The sequence below is a fragment of the Schistocerca cancellata genome, chromosome 2 (assembly GCF_023864275.1).
Source record: "Schistocerca cancellata isolate TAMUIC-IGC-003103 chromosome 2, iqSchCanc2.1, whole genome shotgun sequence".
NCBI classification, from domain to species: domain Eukaryota; kingdom Metazoa; phylum Arthropoda; class Insecta; order Orthoptera; family Acrididae; genus Schistocerca; species Schistocerca cancellata.
Window position 1 is genome coordinate 581,545,971 of NC_064627.1, and position 25,454 is coordinate 581,571,424.

General features: G+C 37.9%; 1 protein-coding gene across 3 annotated transcripts in view; it reads left to right on the forward strand.

The window, feature by feature from the left end:
* The window catches only part of LOC126162193 (intraflagellar transport protein 80 homolog), a 432,276-nt gene extending 407,056 nt beyond the window's left edge, over positions 1 to 25,220 (forward strand). For 2 of the 3 annotated variants that reach the window (XM_049918521.1, XM_049918522.1), the window contains one exon: positions 22,523 to 22,887. In XM_049918521.1, the coding sequence (XP_049774478.1) occupies positions 22,523 to 22,603 (81 nt within the window). In that variant the 3' untranslated portion in view covers positions 22,604 to 22,887. Of the gene's footprint in view, positions 1 to 22,522; positions 22,888 to 25,086 lie in introns of those variants that run through there. The other variant, XR_007535032.1, reaches the window with a different exon arrangement.
* The last annotated feature ends 234 nt before the right edge of the window (positions 25,221 to 25,454 follow it).

The window sequence follows — 25,454 nt, forward strand, 5'->3', positions numbered from 1 at the left end:
CCAATCCTATTCAATACCTCCTCATTAGTTACGTGATCTACCCACCTTATCTTCAGCATTCTTCTGTAGCACCACATTTCGAAAGCTTCTATTCTCTTCTTGTCCAAACTAGTTATCGTCCATGTTTCACTTCCATACATGGCTACACTCCATACAAATACTTTCAGAAACGACTTCCTGACACTTAAATCTATACTCGATGTTAACAAATTCCTCTTCTTGAGAAATGCTTTCCTTGCCATTGCCAGTCTACATTTTATATCCTCTCTACTTCGACCATCATCGGTTATTTTACTCCCTAAATAGCAAAACTCCTTTACTACTTTAAGTGCCTCATTTCCTAATCTAATTCCCTCAGCATCACCCGACTCAATTTGACTACATTCCATTATCCTCGTTTTGCTTTTGTTGATGTTCATCTTATATCCTCCTTTCAAGACACTGTCCATTCCGTTCAACTGCTCTTCCAAGTCCTTTGCTGTCTCTGACAGAATTACAATGTCATCGGCGAATCTCAAAGTTTTTACTTCTTCTCCATGAATTTTAATACCTACTCCGAATTTTTCTTTTGTTTCCTTTACTGCTTGCTCAATATACAGATTGAATAACATCGGGGAGAGGCTACAACCCTGTCTTACTCCTTTCCCAACCACTGCTTCCCTTTCATGCCCCTCGACTCTTATAACTGCCATCTGGTTTCTGTACAAACTGTAAATAGCCTTTCGTTCCCTGTATTTTACCCCTGCCATCTTCAGAATTTGAAAGAGAGTATTCCAGTTAACATTGTCAAAAGCTTTCTCTAAGTCTACAAATGCTAGAAACGTAGGTTTGCCTTTTCTTAATCTTTCTTCTAAGATAAGTCGTAAGGTCAGTATTGCCTCACGTGTTCCAACATTTCTACGGAATCCAAACTGATCTTCCCCGAGGTCGGCTTCTACCAGTTTTTCCATTCGTTTGTAAATAATTCGCGTTAGTATTTTGCAGCTGTGACTTATTAAACTGATAGTTCGGTAATTTTCACATCTGTCAACACCTGCTTTCTTTGGGATTGGAATTATTATATTCTTCTTGAAGTCTGAGGGTTTTTCGCCTGTCTCATACATCGTGCTCACCAGATGGTAGAGTTTGGTCATGACTGGCTCTCCCGAGGCCATCAGTAGTTCAAATGGAATGTTGTCTACTCCCGGGGCCTTGTTTCGACTCAGGTCTTTCAGTGCTCTGTCAAACTCTTCACGCAGTATCTTATCTCCCATTTCGTCTTCATCTACATCCTCTTCCATTTCCATAATATTGTCCTCAAGTACATCGCCCTTGTATAGACCCTCTATATACTCCTTCCACCTTTCTGCCTTCCCTTCTTTGCTTAGAACTGGGTTGCCATCTGAGCTCTTGATATTCATACAAGTGGTTCTCTTCTCTCCAAAGGTCTCTTTAATTTTCCTGTGGCACTGATAAGTAGCTCAAATTGCTAAAATGAACAAGGTTCTAAGGCTCAGTGGAATCCCTGTCAGATTTTATGTGGAATTTGCATTTGAGTTTGCTCCTCTTGTAAGTTTAGTACGCCACAGTATAGTACAACATATATATGAGAATAGTACACTGTGTTTCCAAGAACCTGCTCACAGTGATTGGAAGAAAGTGCAGGTCACACCCATCTACAGGAAGGGTAGCAGAATTAATCTACAAAACTGCTATCCAGTTTCATTTGCACCCCTCTGTTGTAGAATCGTAGAACATATTCTGAGCTAAAATGTAATGAGATGTCTTGAATAGAATAACCCTGCCCATGCCAGCCAGCACGAATTACAAAAACGATGGCCATGTGAAACACAATTTGCATTTTTCACATCAGATCCTGAAAGACATATACCAAGACAGTTAGGAACGTGTGGTATTTCTTGACTTCTGAAAAGCATTTTAGTAAATATAACAACTTATTAATGAAATTTTGAACATACAGTATGTCAAATTAAATTTGTAGTAGTGGCAGTGTATTATGTTATCTTGGATGGAGAGTCATCAACAGATGTAGAACTATCTTCAGGCATAATTCAGAGAATTTTGTTTGGACTTTTACTGTTCATTTTGTATATCACTGACCTATCAGCAGAGCCATATGCTTTGGACTGCTAGCATGGTGCAGTCCGTCACCATGGGCTGGCCTGTCTTGGGCAGGCCGCCCCATCCTTAGCAGGCTGGCCCATCAGTCGGACTCAGTTCAGCCTGTCACTGGCCTGGGTGCCCATCCAGCTGGTAGCTCATGTGCTGTGGCCAGGCACTGGGTGCAATGCTCATTCTGTGAGCTACATCTGCAGTGCTAATCTCATCTACATATTGAAGGCTCATAAAGTGTCACGTAATCTGCCCTAGTGTGTAGGAAGACCTAAAGCTGCAAGATGTACTTTGTTCCAACATAAACAGTCACATATACTTTTACATTTCCAAACAAGAGATTTGATGAAATATAATTAAAAAATACTTCCAATACAAACATAGCTACCAAAAAATATGCCATGTGGATAACAGTCTCCAGAAGCAAGATTCAAAAAGCTTATTTTTCTTGGAAGCACTCTATATCAAAATCAGCTTGACAATAAAAATAAAATAAATAAACATAAAAATATTTTTCTTGTACTTACATAAAATAAAACTATCTATACTTGCAGTAATTAGTGTGAACCTTACCAAATAATTGTGTATAAGAATGTTATTTACATTTTGAGTACACTCTGTATTCCTTTTTTTGAAACAACATGTCCTACTTGATCGTAATAATGTTCTACGGAGGCATTACATTTACACCTACATATATGATTACCCTACATTTCACAATTAAGTGTTTAGTGGAGGGTTCATAGGACCATTTTTAGAGCATTTCTTGACTGTTCCATCTTGAATAGCACAAGGGAAAAATGAACACCCAAATCTTACTGTGCAAACACTGATTTCTCTTACTTTATCATCATTTTCATTTCTCCCTACGTAGGTAGGAGTCAACAAAACATTTTGGTGTTCCAAATAGTGAGCTGGGGATTGAAATTTTGTGAAAAGTTTAGGTCATATCAAAAACTGCCTTTGTTTTAATAATAATCACCCAAATCGTGCATTGTATCTGTGGTACTCTGTCCCCTATTCCGCTATACTGTAAAACTAGCTGTTCTTTCTTTGAACATTTTTGATGTCTTCCATCTATGCAGTTAGGTTAGGATCCCATACTGCACAGTGATACCCCAGAAGAGTACAGGCAGATGTAGGGTAAGCAGTACCTTTAGTAGATTTATTGCACTTCTAAGTATTCTGTCAATAAAACACCATCTTTGATCATCTTCCTCTTAACCTTTTCTGTGTGATGGTTCCAGTTTAAAATGTTTGTAATTGTAATCCCTTCATATTTAGTTGAATCTACAACCTGTTAATTAATGCGGACTGTGGCGTTTGTAACAAGAAATCACAAAGCCAAACATACAACTAACACTATGATTCATAAACGCAATTTGTTGAGAAGCCACTTGTGACGAACAGTTTCAAAAGCCTTCTGGAAATCTATATTTATGGAATGAGCTTTAGATTCTCTGTTGATAGTACTGTTACTGCATGTTAATAAAGAATGAGTTTTGTGTCACAGGAACAACATTTTCTAGATCTGTGCTCTTTGCATGACAGCAGAGAAACACATCAGTTTCTTCGAGGTAATTTCATTTCTTGTGTATTTGTGTAACTTTCCAGTCATTAGGTACGGATTTTTCATTGAGTAACTGTTGTTCATTATAGCTGAAACTGGAGCATTTTATCAGCATAATCTGGGGTGGAATCTAATTGATATACAATCTGGACTGGAAGACTTGCCTTTTTTAAGTGACATAAGTTGGTTCACTATGCTGGTGGTATCTACTTCCAGATTATCCAAATTACTCATGTTGGCATCTTTTGTTGATCCAAGTTCTGCAATACTTACTATGTCTTCTTTTGTGAAAGTATTTTGGAAAACTGTTTCTAGTAACCCTGCTTTAATTGCAGTGTCTTCGGTAACAGTACCACTGCAATCATGCAATAAACGTATTGGTTGTGTATACATTGTGTATGACACGAATCTCTTTGGATTTGTGCCAGATTTCAAGGCAGAGTCTTGTTGTGGAAACTATTAAAAGCATCTCGTGTAGAAGTCCACACTAAGTTTTGAACATCTGAAAACTGTTACCAGTCTTGGCGATTTTACCTTCTTTTAAATCTGGCCTGCTCTTTTCATTGATTCTCTAACAGTTCCCCGATATGTTTTGTGTACCATAGGGGATTTATTCCATCTGTTAATAATTTACTAGGCATAAAATGATAAATTTCCATTGACACTATTTCTTTGAATCTAACCCACATGTAGTAGGCTGTTAAGTAGTTAGTGTGGAATGAGTGAAGAATATCTGGGTATCCAGACTCACTAAAACCACCTTTTGGTCACTGGTTCCTATATCTGTCAAGATTCTCTGCTCTCTCATTGTTCAGCATTGTTTGTCACTAAGGGTTTTTGTATGTTATCACAATCATTTACCCTTTGTATGGGCTCCTGAACTAATTTCTCATAATATACTAGCAGCATGAATGGCTAAAAATCTTGTGTGCCAGCGTAAAAATGTTTGGAAGTAATTATGCTGTAATTTTCAGCAGTAAAGTGACATATTTTGGTCTTCACTATCTGGCTCACTTGTTGTTAGGTTCAGTCTCATTTTGTCTTTAAAACATATACTGACATTCTCAACTATATCTTTCTCGGAAATCCATTCTCCAAATCCACTCTTCTCGGATGATGGGCTTTTATTCCTTGATGTAGTTTCATTTTGTATGTCTAAAAAAGACTAAATGACTGTCAAATGTCTGTTATAAGAATTATAAAGTCAAAGTTTGAGATTTTGTTCTAATTTGATGCAGAAAGTTAACTGAGAAGCCTTCATCAAAAATTATCTCTCACTTCCATTTCTTCCACAGTTCACACGTAGATGCAGTAGCTCATTACATTTTATATAGAAGCTTGCCCACAGTGTTCACTCATTACAACTTGGCAATTACGATACCTCTCACTAGGTTACAGCCACCTTAAACAATACCAATCAGAAGACCGTAATCAAAGTTGATTCATGTGGTTCAGTGATTCCACATACAAAACTGTAAAGGCAGTTCCCCCTTTGTTTATTGATCACATTCTTCATCTGATATGGACAAAAAATCTGTGGACATGCTATCTTCTATGTGGCTCAGAGTGTACTATTTCCACTAACTTCCTGGGCTGACCAATGAAGGACTCTGTTACCATGCTGTACCATGCAGCAGTTTCATCTCCTCCTTGTCATTTCTGCCACCCAAAATCACCCATCTCTCACATGCAAAACATATTTACAACAATTATTAGTTTTTTCTCAAACAGTTAATCTGGGTGCCCAAGCAATTATACTTACCAGACAATCACATATTGTCTAAGGTGCAAATGCTTCACATAGAGATGACAAAAAAATTAATTACTCAATGGATTGCCACAAATTCTTTTTGGTAAGGAAATGCAAAAAAAGTGTGATGACACTTTATTGTTAGGAAAACTTCTCGAGACGATGAGAGGCGTTGGCTCTGTAGGCTAGCGAGTGGATTAGTGATTTCAGTCTGTGTCACTATGCATGTGCCATTAAAGGCCCTTCGCGCCAGCCCAGTAGAGCAGAGCCCGTTGGGATGGCCCAGGTACAGTGCACCAAGGCGACCCAGGCTGAGCTGTGTCCACTTGCTCTACACGATCAAATTTGCCTGGGGTGGGCTGCCATGGGCTGGCTGTGAACGATGTGCACATCTGCCTGACAGACAATATTAACAGTAACCTCTGACTTTTTGTAGGTGGTGTGGTTATGTATCAAGAAATATCGCATGAAAAAGTTGCTCATTTACCCAAGCAGACATCTTTAGATTCTGAAAGTGATGCAAAGTTTGTCAACCTGTTTAAGTGTTCAGCAGTGTGAAATTCTGCACTTTACAAAGTGCAAAAATTGCATTCAGTGACTAGAATATGGTAGGTGACAACTGGAATGGAAACATAAGTAAAGCATCTAGCTACCTTCAGCTTTTTAGCAACATAATGAGAAAGTGCAGTCAGTGTACAAATCACTTGTGCATCCCATCTTAATATATTGCCCAAATGTTTGGAACAACTCCAAATACGACCAGTCTGTACACTCCATGTATCAAAGTGAATAAGGACTTTTTTTTCCATTTTTAACCTTGTTCCTGTCTGGGGCATCATAAGAGGGATCCATGTGTTTGTTTTCCTTTTTAGATGTGAAAGCAATAATGTGAGGGCTATCCAGGAAGTAGATTATGTTTTCAACTGCAGCAGGCTCATCCAAGATCTGCGCCCGGTGGGTGCAAGGCAGTGTAGTTCAGCGTCCCGTACACAACTGTGTGTCGCTAGTGTCGGCATAGGAGCGAGAGACAGTTGCAGAGTGAGCAGGACCTCACACCAAAGCACAGCTCTGAGTTGGACTGTCCAGCGGTCAGATCCAACATAAACAAAATAACAGAGGTAGTACAGATATGTAAAAGTTGTCGATGAGCGGTAAAACAAGCTAACCATTTACTGTTTAGATAACAATTAGTGTTCATATGGCAGAATTACTACGCAAAGCTTTAGAAGACAATGTCCAAAACAACAATCAAAGAACAAGTTAGTAGTTTTCTGACCCACAGGTTGAGCCTATTAGTATGGCACATGCATATTTGTCATATGTACAGTAGGCATCTTCTGAAAGACATATCAATATCATAAATGAACTAGTGTCATAAATATTCTAATTTTGAAATAATTTTACGTAAGAGATATAGAATCTCATTCTTACTTTTAGTAGTTACAAGTAAATATTTTTTGTTGTACTTCGTGCTACAGCTTTTTGTATCCCTTTGCAGAGTTTAGAAATCGGATCCTTAGTTTGCTGTTTTGAACACAATAATTTTAATTGGCCAAGTTTGAAAACTTATTAAAGAAATAGAATTAAGGTTATAAAGACCTTTAAACCTTACAGTCAATATTGTTAAAGAAGACAATGTTTTACACGTTTTTCTTTTTCGAAGAAATGATTTTGTCTAGGTTCGCTACAATATTGCAGGACACTGCAAATCTCAAGGAAACAGTCAAAGTTTTATTGCTAAGTAGTGAATGCTTCTTAGTTTTAACTAGCTTTAAAAGGGAGAAAAAGTGCTCACATATATATGTGGAAACAAACATTGAGAGAACTTTGGCCACGTGCTTGTGCAAAAGAGGATAATTCTCTCAAGGAAAACAGCTGCAAAAGTCATCCAAAATCTTACACATAAGAAAGCGGTCCTTCAGGCAGATATCGCTCTAGTTGAAATACTTGTGAGGCATCCTCTGCCCAAAGGGAAAAATGGGCCAACAAATATATCTAGGCTGGTTGAAGCTCATTTATCTCCAAAAATCTGTTTTCAAACTCTTCTTACAATTAGCAAATTATTTGAACATAATCCAAAAAAATCCACATCTTCTTTAGTGCTGTCTAATGCAGGGAAGTGTCCATTATTCTCCTCACGCAACTGTTTATCCCACCAAAAAAGTTTTTTTTTTTTTTTTTTTTTTTTTTTTTTTTAATGCCTGAATCATCGGCACTAAATCAACAACATAGTGATTTCCACCTTTGAGTGAAATGTTCAACGTATTTAAAATGACCAGTTAGGTCACTCAAAAAAGCCAAATTCACCACCCACTTAGGATCATGAAGTAATTCTTCAGAACGTCCTTTCATTTCCAAAAAAGTATTAATTCCATCCCTCAAGGAGAAAAACCGATAAAGCACCTTTCCTCTGCTCAGCCATCTTACTTCAGTGTGGTAGGGGATGTCTGGATATTCCACTTTGATATCAGCCAGAAATTCTCTAAATTGGCAATATGTGAGTCCATGTGAACAAAGATAATTAACTGTTCGAACAATTGTTTCCTTAACACCGAGCGAGGTGGCGCAGTGGTTAGCACACTGGACTCGCATTCGGGAGGACGACGGTTCAATCCCGTCTCCGGCCATCCTGATTTAGGTTTTCCGTGATTTCCCTAAATCGCTTTAGGCAAATGCCGGGATGGTTCCTTTGAAAGGGCACGGCCGATTTCCTTCCCCATCCTTCCCTCACCCGAGCTTCCGCTCCGTCTCTAATGACCTCGTTGTCGACGGGACGTTAAACACTAATCTCCTCCTCCTCCTTAACATTTTTTATATAGACAATCTTCTCACAAAGTGTCTCCTGGTGTATCAGACAATGGACTGCCGCGAATAAGGAACAGCCTTTCAGCCATTTTTGACCTGACGTAACCCAGGTATTCAGTGTGTACACCTCATAGCGCAGGGGCTCCATCCATTGTTACACTGGTCAGGTGTTCTCATTTTAAGCCCATTGGTCGTTTTCCATGGCTACAAAAATATCCAAATCTGTGGTTTTGTCTTTTAATGGTATAAGGTCAAGAAATTCTTTGGTGACACACAGTTTGTCTTCGACACCCCAAATGAATATGACGAGCTATAAAAAATGAAATGAAGTTTGCCGCTCTGTCCACTAATTGCTGCTCCATATCTGAGGCCATATGTTCAACTCGGGGAGCAACATAATGAGGTAAAAGAGCTACTTTTTCAAATTTTTCACTGAGGTCTGCTGGACAAATACAAGCCACTGAGTCAACCAAGCAATCCTTAATGAGGTTCCCACCTGCAAAGCGTTCCCTGCTTTCACAATTCTCAGCGAGCATTTGTAACTCGCATGCAAACTTTGCCCACCTGTTTCCTGCTCCAACCATGGAAAACAAAACTTTACAATGCAAAAAAAAACTTTACAATTAATTTTGCACAATCCTGTTTTTAACACACTTTCGTCATTTTAACAATTAATTGTTTCATTCATCGAAACCCAAATAAAAACTAACAAAAAAAGATTGGTTTTAGGTGCGTTTTGTCCCAGTTCCTCTGAAAAGCAGGCATAGATGCTAGAAAGGACAGCAAAGTGTGGCTGCAAATAAATTTTTATCTATTGGAATATTTGTTTTTTAATTAATTGAAAACATAGATCAAAATACAACATATGTTTTCGCATCCATCAAAGCACAAATACAGAAAAACAAAGGATGACTCTTAATGACACACCTTGCTGTCCGAGAGAGCATTTGTGACAGCTTTTCAGAAAGTGGGTTAAAAAGATGAATCTGAAACTTTTCCTTATGTCTGTGTGATGCGATTTAATGCCACCCAAATATAAAAATTAACTGAAAATAAATGTTCCTTGTTGCTGATAATCTGACATTCGATAACTGGCACATTGATAAGTGACATATCAGATTATAAAATATAGTTTTATTTATTTATGATGTTTATAAATAATAAAGAGTCATATATATGATAGGGAAGAGTTACTTCACTGTAATGCTGTTTGAAATTTTCTTTCAGTTCTTCAAGCTTTGACTGATGTTCCTTTTGTGACAAATGTTCGAACTGATCTTTGTGTCAGGTATTAAAGTGCCGTTCAGTCGAGTACTTTTTTAAATACATGATGTTCTGATGACATACTAAACATTTGGCATGATTTTCGACACCAGTACAAAAGAAATTAATTTCCCAGTCGGATTTAAATAGTGCATACGTGCCACTCTTCCGCCCCCCCCCCCCCCCCCCCCCCCCCCCCCCTGCTGGTGTTGGTCATCCGTCTTGATCCATTGTAGCCTTACATCTGTTGACTAACGGCTTTGTACTGTATCAATGCTTTTGAGTGCTGCGGGTGTTGCAGTCTGTCTTCTATACGGAGCATGCATACAGTGGCATGGTGAGGCATGGCAGGCAGACCTGATGGTCTGCAGAGCGACACGGCTCAGCCACAGCACCCCAGGGGCACAGTTTGGATGAGCCTTACCTACAGCAACAATGGGTGGGGCTAGTATGGCCATATTGTTGTCTCAGCTTTTGTCCATTCACTCAGCATCCAGCCTCGCCAATGTGAGATTCATGTCATTTCCCATTATTTAACACCAAAAGTTGAAAATGTGTGCCACAACTGAAAATCCCGCAAATTGTGAAGTGCAGTCAGTAATAAGGTTTTTGTTGGCAAAAAACCCTAGATAGATTGAAATTGTTTGCAATTGTATGAAGATGAAGTATGCCAGTGGTGTATTAAATTTATAAATGGCCAAACTAATGTTCACAATGAAGAATGAGATGAATGACCAATCATTGCAACTGATAAACTGGTCCCAAAAATTGACGAGAAGATTCAAGAAAAGCATCAATTCACTATGACACAGTCCTCGTTCAGTTTTCCATAAATTCCACAAAGTTTGTTGCATCAGATCATTTCATAGAAGCAAGGCTATCATAAATTTTGTGTAAAATGGATTTTAACAACCTTGACAGAAAATCACAAGAACCAACATATGCCTACATCATTGACCTTTCTCGATTCTTATGAAAAATATGGTGACTCATTCCTTGATTGAATCGTACCTGGAGATGACACTTGTGTCAAGTATGTGAATGTGAGACCAAATTGCAATCTGTGGGGAGGAAAGGGGGGGGGGGCACAAACTTCCCCAAAGAACAAAGTAAATGCTTGAAAACATTGTCTGCAAGAAAGAATGTGGCACCTGTTTTTCTATGGAAGACTTAAGAAGAGGAATTCAGAATAAGCATAGAGGAATGTTGAGCTCAAAAATGTTATTCTTGCACAACTATGTTCCTCTCGACCACACATGGAAAATTGTACTTGAGATGTACTCAGTGCCTTCAAGTGGGAGGTGTTTCCTCATCCTCCATGCACTCCAGATGTTGCACTCAGTGACTACCATTTATTTCCAACAACGGAGACCTGGCTCATAGTGTTTTGATGATGACACAAAACCGTGAGAGGGTTTGACTAACTGAAGTCTCAGACGACAGAAAAAAATTTTGTAACAATGAAATTTCAGAGCTTCTTTGCTGCTTTGATAAATGCCTAAACTTGAGTGTGATGTATTTATCTACTTTCTGGGTAGCCCTTGTACTTCCCTCCAGCTAGTTACTAGCAAGGAGCTGTACCTAGTGTTTGGAGTGCCATTTCATTGTGGTTGCTGAAACCTTTGGAATTTGAGTTCCTCCATTCCTGGCATTTACAAACCAATTTGATTTACTGCTTCAAAGAATGTTCTGCTTGTCGCTCCTTACAATAGTTACTCTGCAGATGTCAAATTATAAACTTTTTTGCTAAATGCAATGCATTTATCATTCTCTTTTTTTTCCTTCTAATGCACTTACAGATAATGTACATCAAAACTCTATTGGACTATTTCTCATATGTTGCCTGACTGACAACATTGGATAATGATCACAACCATCATTTTCTTGAACGAGCTCCAGTTTTCCAGGAGCAGTGAATAAGTATTACAATCTGCTTAGATGTCATCATCCATAATCTGCCAACCATTTTAAGGTGGCTTCAACATAGAACTCATTAAGGGGTTGTTTCACTTGGACAAGATGGCAAGTATTTTTTGTTATTTATTTTTTACTTCATCATTTTCTACAACATTGTCCTTAAGAACTTCACCTCACAGCTTGTTGTTTTCTAATGTTTCTGTTGCTTTGGGTGCAGGTTTCTAAACTGTATGGTGGTAACTTGTACATAAAAGTCTTGCGGAATATTAATTTTTATTTCCCCTGAGGAACTTCCCTATCCCAAAGAGTCTAATTCACAAGATAATAAAATTGACCTCACTATGAACCCGACTAGTGAGTTCTGCAGATGCTCAGTCACATTTTATTACTACATTGCAAAGTCAACATAACTGATGTATTTATTCCATCTTTGTTTCATCTATAGTGGTGTTAGCACAGAAGTTCTGTTGCCTAACATCCAGATCTAATGTTTTGGACTTGCTGGTATAATCTTGAGACTGCTTGGATGTAACATTCCAGTTGTTTAGCTGCTGTTGCACATTAGCGTTGTTTTCATCCTATATTGCAACATCATCCGCAAAGGCAAAGTTGAGTTTCTTGAGTCTCTTCATTATTTATTCTATTATTCCTCATAGACAAATACAGGATTTGTTTGGTCATCCTGGTGGCAGATGCCAAGGAGTTGATATGTTCTATAACAGAGAGCAAAAAAATAAGATTCACACATAATATTTTATGAACTTCTTTTACTTAACTTGATTGCCAACTGCAAGTCCAGAGCAATATCCAATACAAGTCGATGAGATGGATTGAGTCCAATATCCACAGTAGTGACAGAGGCTGAGTGACAACATTTAGGCTAGACAGAGAGCTGAACTGACTGATAGTTGAGACTCACTTTCTTATCTGAATTTTTATTCCATAGAAGCACCACAGGGCTTTGCTCACCTGACTTCTAGCTTGACAAGGCCTGCAGGCCTGGGTTTTACAACTTTGTTTTCATTTTTTTAAGTATGTACCATAGTTTTATCATTATTTATACAGATGGATCCCAGCAGGAGAATGCTCTTAGTTGTTCTGTGGCTTTCTCTGGTAGGGTTTTTAAAGTGTATCTTCCAGAACAATTTACAAATTATGATGCGGAGTTATTGGCATTCTAATGGCACTGGAGAGGGTTCACAGACATCACCATATGAGTTTTCTTGTCTGTTCCAACTCTCTTAGTGCACTGCAAGCATATCACCAAGCGTATCTGGTAGACCCACTGATTCAGCTCATCCATGACTCCTTACAATGGCTCCAGTGCCATGGAAAGGAGGTGACCTTTTGCTGGGTACCTGGCCACGTTGGGATACGACATGGCTGACAAAGCTGCCAAGCAAGCATCCATCAAAGTCCCATGCCGTTGCACACCATTATCTCATTTTTTGACAGATGCATCATGTGTCAGTGGGAGACTGAATGGTTGCAGGTGTCAGACAACAAACTGCAGTCGCTCAAATCGACGACAAAGGCTTGGTGGACTTCGTGTCAGCCTCGCCACTGGAAGGAGGTTTTGCTTACCAGACGGTGCATCGGGCGTAGCCCTTTCACACATGGCTTCCTCCTCCAGCAGGAGGATCCAACATTCTGTGAAGTTTGTGGCGTGTCGCTTTCAGTTTAGCATATTGTGGCTACCTGTCTCCTGTATACTAATATTATGGCAGCCCTCGGTCTCACTGGAGATCAGCCCACCATCAGCGCATATACTGATACCAGTGTTAACAGAGTGGTGAAATTTTGTGAACTGTCAGACCTCATCCCTAAACCGGTGGGGAAGCAGTACATTATAAACTGCTCCACATGTGGGGACAGCCTTCATCCCCACCCATGAGATTTCATATTGACTTTTTGACAGGGTGCTGATGACCATGATGTTGAGTTCCCCCTCAACCCAAATCTCATCATCATCATCATCATCATCATCATCATCATCTAGCTTGACTGAATGATGTGTGAAAATGGTTTTGCTGTTTATCTAAATTTTTATTTGTATTTATGACTGTGTATTTGTAATCTGTTATGCCCTAAATTGTCTCATTCATGTGGAGACTGGTTTCTTATCTGGCTAGACCAGTACAGTGTCCTTTAAGTTAGCTCCTTAGTGGCTTAGGCTGAGGAGGGTGTGTCTCAGAGCTGGCCATGGATTGGTGGCATGATCACATGGGAGCTGCCAACTTCTAAACGTGGACTGGTGCTGCATGGCATCGATAGCACATGATACTGCAGGATTTTCTGTGAATTGTGGACATATTTTACATTTCTGTCAAAAATTTGTGGAGAAATTACAGAGAATAAAAAAGCAGTATATCTCCTTATTATTGGTGCTTATAAATAGCATTGTTACAAATGAAAATATTATATTGCTTTGAAACAAATTCCTTTGTACTGTAGGAACATTTATTGGTAAGAAACTCCATCAATGCCATTTGAAAGTGGCTTACACTTGAGCTTTTTAAATTCTTTGGAAGTTTGTTACAAAATCTGATCCTCATGTAATAGGGGCTGTTGTCTGCACTTTTTGTGTTACACCTTTCCCAGTGATAATCACAGTCTCTCCTAGAATTATAAACAAACTGTTACCTGCAGCTGTGCTTGCATATCAGTAGTTTTGTTTGGATGATTCATGGAAAGAAAATAAGGTATTGTACGTGCAATAAGGTCAGCTACTCCTATACGTGCCTGCCTGTTCCAATAACCACAGGTCATAATTGCTCATAATTAACTTGTGGTGTTGTCCTCCTTGGGTAAATTGATTTTCTTAGTTTTTTGTGTAAAAGATAAATGTGATGTTTCCAAGAGAGAGAGAGAGATGCGTGTCTAACACTACACCAGGGAGGGCAGTTTTATCATCCAACTTTATTTCTGTACCATTATCAGTCATAACATTCCATTGCACTCCAGCAGGTTGATGGTTTACTTGAAAGACCTTTAGACTTATTTTACTAAGGTTTAAGCCCAAGTGATACTGTGAAAGTAATTCTTCAAGCCAAGCAAGACACCACAACAAATTAGGGCCAGATCATTCTCATTGTGTTTCCAGGTAACAAATGTTTTGTTGTCTGATAGTTACCTTACTATTGTGCACTGTGAGTAGATCATTGATATATAATGTGAACAATGAAGGCCCCAAAACTAGCTCTTGGGTCAAACCACACTGCACTGTAGCTGGACTGCAGCTGTATATTTTAATAATGTTGCTCAATTTGTGTGTAAGTTGTGTAACCTGATATCTGTGTTATAGGTATGATTGTAAGAGACTTAGCTATTTATCTGATGATAGCTCATAGCAGCTCATGAGATAGTATGACAAAAGCTGGTGATAAGTTTAGGAACAATTATGGCACCCTTTCTTTCTCATCTAATTTCATTAATACTTTGTGCACTAGATCACATATGGCACATGATTTTGAGTAGCCTTTCCTAAAACCATGTTTGATGACTTGTAACATTTTTTCTGTGACAAAGAAGTTTTCTAATTTCAGTGCAACATTTTTTTCTAAAAATTAGGATCAGAATTAAACTGATTGGTCAATAGTTCTCAACTTTGTCAGTCCTACCTTTTTTAAGCAGTGACATGACTACTGTAAATTTTAATTCAGATGGAAATACACCTTCATTTAAACTTTTATTGAACAGGCGAACCAGAACAGCAAAGAGTGACTGTTTGCACCTCTTTAAGATAATGGAGGGAATTGCATTTTATTCAGTGCCTGTTGTAAATTGATTCCTTACTTTATTTATAATTCTCTCTTTTTCCAGTTTTATTTATTTCATAAACATTGACCAATTTTTGTACCTGGTTAGGAGTTCTATGATCATCAGAACCAAAGGCCACAGATATTGTACCTGAGTTACTAAAAGCATTACGACTATATAAGGGTCACACTATCATTCCTCAGTTGGATACTGCTGATGCTACGTTTCGGTTTTCTACTAAATCACTTACTTACACAGTTCCATATTGATTTTCTAATGTTAACTGAGTTTGTTATACAGTTTTTTGGTGTATGTATATAGACTTTTTGACGAGATAGGTAATTATCTCTAGGTTATCGCTCTGGGAACTGTTTACATATTTTCCAGCTAGTAAGTATTTTCTCCTTCATTTGTCTCACTCTAGAAGACACTCTTACACAATTCTGGGCATTTTTTTTTTGTTAGGGATTGTAAATGTTACATTGAAATGGATAAAGTGTTAAAAAAGTTATTTCACTTGTCTGCAACATTTTTAGCACAATATACATTATTCCATGTCTCAGACTAGAGTGAAGACTTTAACATCTACAAAGATTTGTCATTTATACATCAAATTTCCTTCGTCTCATGAATTCTTTGTGAGTAGTTTATATTCAATATTTCAGCTGTCTGACAAATGTGATATGAGAGGTGGAAGTTTACTGTATCAACTCTATGTATGTATCTATTTTTGTCTGTACAACTAGAGATGTCTCTAGTTAGTTTGGTTGGCACATGAACTCTCTCTGGGAAATTTTTAACTACGCAGAATGTCATTTAGCTTTTCATAACCTTCAGTGTACTCTAAGGAATCCATATTACAATCACCATCTAAAACAATACCTACATCCTTATATTTCCTACGTAGAATGTCAATCATTTTTTCCATGCTTTGTAAGAAATCATCAACTCTGTTATTAGAGGTCTGCAGGTCTATAATGATCAGGGGAACTTTATTAACCACCAGCTTTATTGCTGAAATTTCAAATGTCATTTCTATACAAATTCTGTGATGAAATCCAGTTTTGCAGAATGTAGATGCTATGTGCAATACATGGCCTCACTCCCACTTTTATGTTCTGATTGAAATTAGTGGACATAGCATAGCTGTCAGGTTTAGTAATAGTAATTCAATTATTGAACAAAACATGTTCTGTAGGCATGACTATATCTGCATTCTCCTTACTTAGAGTTTGCTGTAACTTGCATGCACTTGTTGCTTAGGTGCTGAATGATGGAAACCATCCCAGCTTCAGAGAAAAGTCTTTCAGTATATGCAGTGATGAAAGATAAATTTAGGCAAACTATGCCAGTTTGGGTGGTGTGTCGTGGTTGCAATTGATTCAGACTGTCTTCATATAATAGCCAGTTTCACTTGCATTTGTTTCTTGACCATCGTACTGACTTTTATTATTTTTATTTTCTACCTCAGTAAAGGAATCCCAAAATGTGTTTTGAAGTTCGTGAGTCGCAGTTGATTCAGTCTCATCTCCTCTACTTCTTTTAGTGGGCGTGGAGATGAACTGCTACTGGTTGAAGATTGGCTCTGAGCACTATGCGACTTAACTTCTGAGGTCATCAGTCGCCTAGAACTTAGAACTAATTAAACCTAACTAACCTAAGGACATCACACACATCCATGCCCGAGGCAGGATTCGAACCTGCGACCGTAGCGGTCACGCGGTTCCAGACTGAAGCGCCTTTAACTGCACAGCCACATCGGCCGGCAGGTTGAAGATTCTTTGCCAAATTCCAGAAGATATTTTGTTGAGCTGTTTCGTCTTCAACAACACTCAGATAGCCTGCCTTGAATCTTGTGTTGCAAATAAGTGATTTGTCATCTTTATTTAAGGATCTGAGAGAACTTTCTAATTCAGCTTTCAGAGAGGCTCCCTACACATAGTAAGTCAGTACATCCTTGTGCTGTCTCCTCCTTGTCCAAGTACATATTTACTGCCACAACATACGGTCTTACCTTGTATATGCAGGAGTTACCAAAACTTCTTTCTACGAAGGGCTTCAAAAGCTTAGCACACTGCTCCATCAAAAACTACTGACAATACATCAAAAAGTAAGTGTATTGTGATCAGCCACATACAGAAACAGAGCACTTTTTCGTTCCTATAGGCGCTCTGCCACATAAATGGTGGAATTCTGCCTTGGGCTGATATTTGCGCCAATGGATACTCCAGTAAATTTAGCTCCTTTTTAATCACCAACAGCTTTTCTTGAGATAAGCTCTAATGAATGAAGTGCATTATAAGTGGTCTACCAGCAGCAATTATGGACCTTCAGTGACTCAGTTACAGGCAAATAAATAAAACGTCTACCAAAATCAGACTCGCACACTCCAAATCTTTGACCATATTAGCACCACTGTCATGCTTAAGTAAATGTACTTTGCATAGGTCAGTATACCAATGGTCTGTGATAGTATTAATCTCCCTTGCTATATTTTCTCCAATGTCAAAACCTAGAAATGGCTTCAGAGCAATAACTCCATGTTTCAGCTGGAATTCAGGAGACAACCAATGAGCTGTGAAATTCAGGAAGCTGCCACTGTTATGCAAACAGGTCCATATAACAGAAGTTATGAGAGCACCTGAAATATTTTTTTTTTGTTTTTTCATAAATTATTTTGTAGATATCAGGAACAATTGTTTGGGAAATGTATATATGGCTTGGCATTTTATGGGGAGTAAAGCTTGTTCTAGGAGTCTTATACGAGGGTTGGAACTTAAATAGTGGCAACTAGTTATTCATAACCGATACAAGAGAGTTACATGTTTGCACCTGTTACTGTCCTTCAAAGTAGTCACCAGCTTTGTGTAGAACCCATTGCCAGCGATGTGGAAGGCATAGTATACCATTAGCAGACCCTGTTCTGTTGATAGTGCAAATGGAGCGGTCTAAAGTTATGGTGATTCTCATGTACGACTGTGATGGTGTTATCTTAACGCATTATGTTCCTCCATGGCAGACCGTCAATGCACAGTATTACTGTTTGTTTTTGGAGCATCACCTGTGACCAGCTTTGCGAAAGAAGCGGCGATACTTTGTGTGCAACCCACCCATCATTTTGTGCGACAACGTGTGGGTGCATATAGCGCAAGCTGTGGCTGCTCTGTTCGGTCGATGGAACTGGGAAGTACTGTACCATCCACCATACTCCCCAGACTTAAGTCCTTGTGACTTTGATATGATTCCGAAGATTAAGAAACCACTTTGTGGCATTCGCTTCAGAACTGTTCCAGAGATTCGACAGGCAGTAGACCGCTCCATTCGCACCATCAACAGAACAGGCTCTGCTAATGGTATACTACTCCTTCCACATCTCTGGCAACAGGTTCTACACAATTCTGGTGACTACTTTGAAGGACAGTAACAGGTGCGAACATGTATCTTTTGTATCAGTTGTGAATAAATAGTTGCCACTATTTAAGTTCCAACCCTCGTAAATATGGTCCTTTCAACAGATAATAAGCTCACTATTTAATGAAATATTCTTTGCTATTAAATAATGATTTTTTAAACTTTCATAACATTTGCATCCCAAAGAAATTGCATTTCTGCCAGTGTTGAAGACAGATTTTTATTGGGGATGGCTAAACACGGTGTTGATATACTAGCAGTTACACCTTTGTTAATGGCTTGAAATTTATCTAGAAGTTTCATTTTCAAATGATTCTTCACAGGTGAAGTATCTGTTAGATAAAAAAATATTTTATTATGTTTAAGATAGGTTTGGTATTTTCTATTAGTTTAAACTGTTTTTTATAGCTATATTTTACAAAAACATCTACAGATCACAAACAAGTTTAATTAAACCAAGTATTCCATAAATCATCACATCTGTGAACACACACCAGTTGATCAGTGTTAGAAAACATTTCAAAACAAAAGAATAAATGTCGAGTTAAGGCTGTAGTATGCACATACTTTTTTCCTTCTTTGCCACGAGAAATCTGAACCCAGTACAACAAATAAATAAACACCATACTTATTGCTGTCACTGTTTGGATCAAAATATTCACAAACAGGCAATCTTTTCTTTACCAATGACAGTTTTTGTAAATTCTCTTGCATTTAACATATTATTTTAGTAGCAACCTCAAATAACAAGTGAAAGTGATCACAATTTACAAAAAATCAAACAGGTAAGTTAATAAATATGTCAATCACTCCCTTCAGTTATGAATGACATTGTCTGAATTTACCAAATACCTGACCATCTGTGGCTCACCTCCACGTGCTTGCTCAGACCTACACATTACAACATGCTTCATGACAATGTTTGGCCAAATATCTGGTCACCAGATCTATCTGGCTTGTAGGATGGTCAGTCAGCTGGTTTCCAGCCAAACAGCTGTCTGTTTCATCTGTCATTTTTGGTCTGCCCATGATAGTGCACCATACCAAAATGTTCCAAAAATCCACGTGCAAAAATGTGGTTTTTCAGGGGATCATATCTCAGGTTCTTTTGATCCCACAGATAAGGGTCAGGTGTTTTGGATGGCCTTCGGTCTAGCAACCACTTGTATACCTATCAGAAGAATGGGCATACTGTAACTATCCTACACTATGGGGTCACTGTTCAGACATTACACATTTTCTCCAGTGCAAGAAAATTGAGCAGAACAGTTGGTTTCTTTGAATTAAGGGCGTTCTACAGTGGACCTTAGGTGGCTTACCAAAGAGCCATTTGATTGTGGTTGGTTGCTGAGAAACCCCCCAAAAAACTGTGATTTTTGGATACCAACAGTACCAATTGTGGGGATGGTTACTGATGTAATTTATATTTGTGGAAAATCATCCAGATTTTTACCATATCTTCTTAAGATGATGTTCTTGGGGAAATATGAAACTTTTTTTCAAAATTATTATCCATCACCAATATCCACATGTTCAAATTTATTGTCTTTATGCAGAAAACTGCAAAAACCGGTTTTTAACCATTTTTTGCACAGTCGGCTACAGTTGACCATAGAAAATGGCTTAAGTTTTAACTTACATTCTGTAAACTTTCATCTAGAAACACCATCTTCTCATTTTCAAAAATCTTTAACCATTATTAAGATACACCCAAAAAACCATGACTTTTGGTTACCAGAAGTGCCAGTTGCAGGAATGGCCTCGTCAGTAATTTCTGTTCATGGCAAATCATCGATATCTGTACAGTATGTGTCTTAAGATGATGTTATCAGTGATCTTGATACTTTTTTTGAGATGCTTAGCCATTAAAGAGACCCAGAGGTTCAGAGTTACTGTACTTATGCACATAAATATGCGCATAACAACTGGTCTGAGTAATATAGTTTTACCTGACATAAGTGAACACATGGTAAGGATTCTGGGGTCATTGCAAGGGTTCTGAGGTCACCAAACTATGTTTTAGCCGCAATTTTTTCACCAATAAAACTTAATGAAGTGCTGGCTGTATAACGGGTGTCTCACATATACAGGCTGTCTTCACCTGGCAGCAAAAGCACCCCACAAAAAATTATTTTTCCATATGAATTTCTTTGTATTTGCAAGTCAAATGCTACTTTTTTGGTATATTGTAGGTGTAGCCAAAAAAATGTTGTGCATTCTCATGTAAAGTAGTGTAAAATGAACTTGTGTTGGATGAGAGACGAGTGTTAACCTTACTTTAGGCTTACTTATTTGTTGTTTATATGTTTGAAATTATATAAATCTGTCAAAATACATAAATAAACTGTCATAATTATACTGACATACAGAATTCATTTTAAATAAGCAGCACACCCACCTGTAATAGGGAAAAGAAGGGAACAAGCTGAAAAATGCTCCTGTTGGAGCGCACAAAAAGCAAAATGCTTCTCTTTAAAATAATCTGACAGACAAGTGGGGAACCAGCTGCCTCAGTCCTCATTCCACCTTCTGGAGACCACACACTGGCTTGGTGGGAGGGGGGGGGGGGGGGGAATAACACGATAAAATTTACCCACTTTCCCCCATATTCCCCATACAGACACGTTAAAAGTTCCCAGTCTAGGGTTCAGAACCATCCACAAGGACATGTGTGGAGAGGAGACAATGGTGGTTGAAGACAAAGACAGCAGACTGAAAGCAAGAAAGAAAGAGACAATGCCAATGGGAAAGAGAAAATGGGATAAAGATAATGGCAGTGGGACAGAAAGACAGTGAAAGTAGCAGAAAGACAGTGGAAGGAAGAGCAAGATAGGGGGATGATGACAGTGACAGTGGGAGAGACAGATAGGAAAAACAGCCAACTGGAGAAAAAGGGAACAGTGGGAGAAAGATAGATATGTAGACAATGGCAGTGAGAGGGAGATTCTGAGTATGAATGTTTCACTTCAAAGAGAAACAGGGTACAAGGGTTTAGAATGTTTTGTGTTAAAAGAATGTGAATATGTACACATGCCAATATTTTTGGCAAGGAAGGCGGAATGAGACTAAGGTAGCTGATCCACCATTTTTCTGTCAAAGTCTTTTAAAGAGGAACATATTAGCCCATTTTGCACTACATCAGGAAATGTTTCCACTGGTAAAATGTATTTCATTTTAAATGTCTCAATTCCATCATTAAAAATATAATGTTGGTAAAGTATGATGCAAGAGAATATCCAGGATTTAAAACTGCTACACTTTTAAAAAATTAGAACTATGCAGAATTTTCAAGAGTAACTGATAAGGTCACTCTAAACTGGAACAGATATGTTGCTGTGTAAAAATACAATGATCATGCTAAGTAGTAGCTACAAAAATAACCAAATGTTACAGGAAGCCTTTCATGGAAAGTTCTCTTTAATGTTAAACATGGATGAACGCCAGTTCATGAACTATTTACAAAAAAAAATATTTGCTGACTAATGAACAAACTGCATTTTAAAAGCAATATTGTCAACTAAGTGTTCACAAAAAATGTGGTGTGAAATCTACAAAATGACAACTCCAAAAGCAAACTGAAATGCTCTCTTAATTCCCTAAAATTCTACTGTACCTATATCTCAAGTTAATCAGTACATTCTCCAGTGTAGTCACATATTGCATTTCCTCCTACAAACAGTCAAAACATAACTTTAAGCAAAAATGAAAGAAAGGTGACTGTGGTGTAATTCATTTTAGTTATTGGTAACTTTTATAGTTTCATGCAAAATGTGACAAAATAGTCACATTATTAGTGAGTGGATCTTCGCAAGTAAAAAAAAAAATAAATGTATGAAGAAAGAAGGTGTGGACAGAGTGTAATTTTTATATTTGTTTTAGACATATAAAGTAAACAGTGTAAATTGTGTTTGTATTTTGTGCTATTTTATCATTAGGTTGAGATTGATGAGGAGAAAATCACAGCAAAAGAACGGATGGAGCTTGAAGCTGAGCAGCAGAATTACTCCATAAAATAAAGTTCCTGTTGTGAAGCAACTTGGTCCCATTACATGAAGCACCATGGCATGTTGTAACACTGTGTATGTAATAAGGAGTTCAAAAGTTCCTCCTTTACTAGTAGTAGTTTACTACCAACATTTTGTAATGCATGTTAGAAGCTTGTAGCAGGCATAATATACCACTTTCAGTCAGTAATGCAATAAAGAGTTACTTTATTATTTTTAACATATACTGACCTTGTTATTAGTATTTCCATCATTTACTGTGGATGCAAGTGTCTGTGTGTGTGTGTGCGCGCGCGCGTGTGTGTAAAGCTAATGTGCTTGACAGAGTCATGCACCTGGGATCATTCCTTTCATCGGCAACTCTTTTATCCAGTGAGCTATCCATACATTGCTCATGACCTGCCCTCAACTTCACTTCTGCCACTAATTCATTCCAGTTGCTTTCCATATGTCACAGAAGCTGTCCCACATATTTTGCTGAAATAGCAATTTTAATTTACCAAGTAGTTTCATAACAGTGCACACTCTGCTGCAGATGTCTGGAAATAATCCTATGGGTTATGACTAAGCAACTTCTTTGGAATATTTTATTTTTCAAAAGTACTAGTTCAGCAGTTGTGCAGGAGAACTTCTGTTAATTTTAGAAAGTAGGATAGAGTGACTGCCAGAAGTGAAGTTGTAAGTGTGGGTTGTCAGTCATGTCTGGATAACTCTGTTGGTATGAGTATTCTTCATTAAAGGCAAATTTACGGTTGAAGTACCAGCCAAATACATTATTTTAATCTGCTAGGAAGCTTTAAAGCAGTTCATACTCTTCTAATGAGTGAATGGTTCAATCAGGAAATAAAAGTAATTCTGTGTTGCCTTCTCATAAAGAAAAGTAACTATTCTTTTTGCAGTGAAAGAATGGTTTGGGTCATTAATCTCATCAAATCATTGTGCACTGAAGTTACTCATCATGATGTTTCATTATTAGTCTTAAAACAATGTAATATATTTGATTTTCTAGTTTCCTTGACCTTGTTTCTTTTTATGCCTTATTGAACATTTCATTTGTGTCTCAGAGTATTGAGAGTATTATTCCTTTTGATTTTGTATTTGTATTGGCCAGTACCAGTATTACTACTGCTACCTACAAAAATTGATCATGATATGCTATTTAGAAAAACCTAGAACTCACCTGGAACTTATAGCATTTGAGTGTCAAAACTAATTTTTAATTTATTGTGCTGCATTATCTGCAATAATGTAAAACTTCAACTATTTAGACATTTACGGGGCAATAGATAACATTATTAATATATGGAAGAATGGAAAGGATAGATTGCTACTTACTACATAGAGGATGAGTCATTGAGACCCAGGCAAGCACAGTGAAAAAGAATGATACAAATATTTAAGGTTTTGGACAAAGCCATTTTTCCAAAGTAGAAAACAGACACACATTCCTTGAGTGCAACTTATATGCACACCCACTCCAGACACTGAGGCCTGACTGCAGCCACGTCTGATGTGAGTGCTTGACCTGTGTGGCGAGTAGCAACCTACACTCACGTGTGGTATTATTAGTAATTGATGTACTTGGTTAAAGTTATTTTGTTAATTTTTTGTGCGTGCACCTAATAAATTTGTGTTCTTTTTAAACATATATCTGACTGTGGAGCAGTTCTTTACAGTATGGTATATTTTGAAGAAAATGAATGAAAAATATATTTTTAGTGGATGCAAGAAAGAAAATTCTTTGTGTTTACAATATAACATTTTAAATATTGTTTTGACAAAATTATGCAATTGGATAGATAAAAAATCTACTCACTAAGCAATGGCAGAACACACACATAAGAAGGTTGTAACTGGAAAACTTTCCAAGCCAGTGGCTCCTTTAGGCAGAAGGGTTGAAGGCGGGGAAGAGGGGTGAAGTAAAAGGACTGGAGAGGTCTAGGAAAAGTTGTAGATTTTGGGAATGTCACCCAGAACCGCATGTCAGGCGAGACTTACTGTACGGGATAAAAAGGAAAGACTCTACGGTAAGTCTCCCCTGACCTGCAGTTCTGGGTAACTTTCCCAAAATCTACCACTTTTTCTAGACCTCTCCAGTTCTTTTCCTTCACCCCTCTACCTTCCCCTTCAACCCTTCTGCCTGAAGTAGGAGCCACTGGCTCCAAAAGCTTGCCAATTGCAGCTGTCTTTTATGTGTGCGTTCTGCCACTGCTTTGTAAGTAGATTTTTTTATCTATCGAATTAAATAATTTTGTCAATAATTGATTGTTTACGTTGTTATAAATACTGTTTTGGGATTATATATCGTAAAATGTTTAATAAACTTTAAAAAGACACTGTGGTATAAGTAGATAATCAACGTACATCATTGTAAGCATTGACACTATTCTTATAACAATAAGAACTTTGCATATAGCTTCTACTTTTCAGCTGCTGAAACAGGAATAAGGTTAACCTACAGGTACAGAGTCCTGCTTGAAATGTTCTTGTTTCAGGAGGTGGTATGCAGATGCTGCTTTCTGCCTGAAATACTGTTAATACCCACTTCTGTCTTTCATTTCGAATCGAAGACTTATGTAAACATTATCATTGCACCTGAAATTGTAGTAATATATCTGAATAAAAATGCATGGTGTGACTGCATAGGCTTTCCAGGCATAATAATTCTTGGCAGTCCCTTATGGTTTGCTATCAGATCCTAAAATCAGCGTGACTCAATATTTCAGCAATCCATTTGTCCACCATCTTCAGGAGAGATGCTGCTGCTTAGTCCTTTTAAAAACTCACACCAAGACTGGACACCATTATCCTTTATATGTCCCCAAACCATACATGGCACTTGTGCTACCCACCGCCAGTGCTG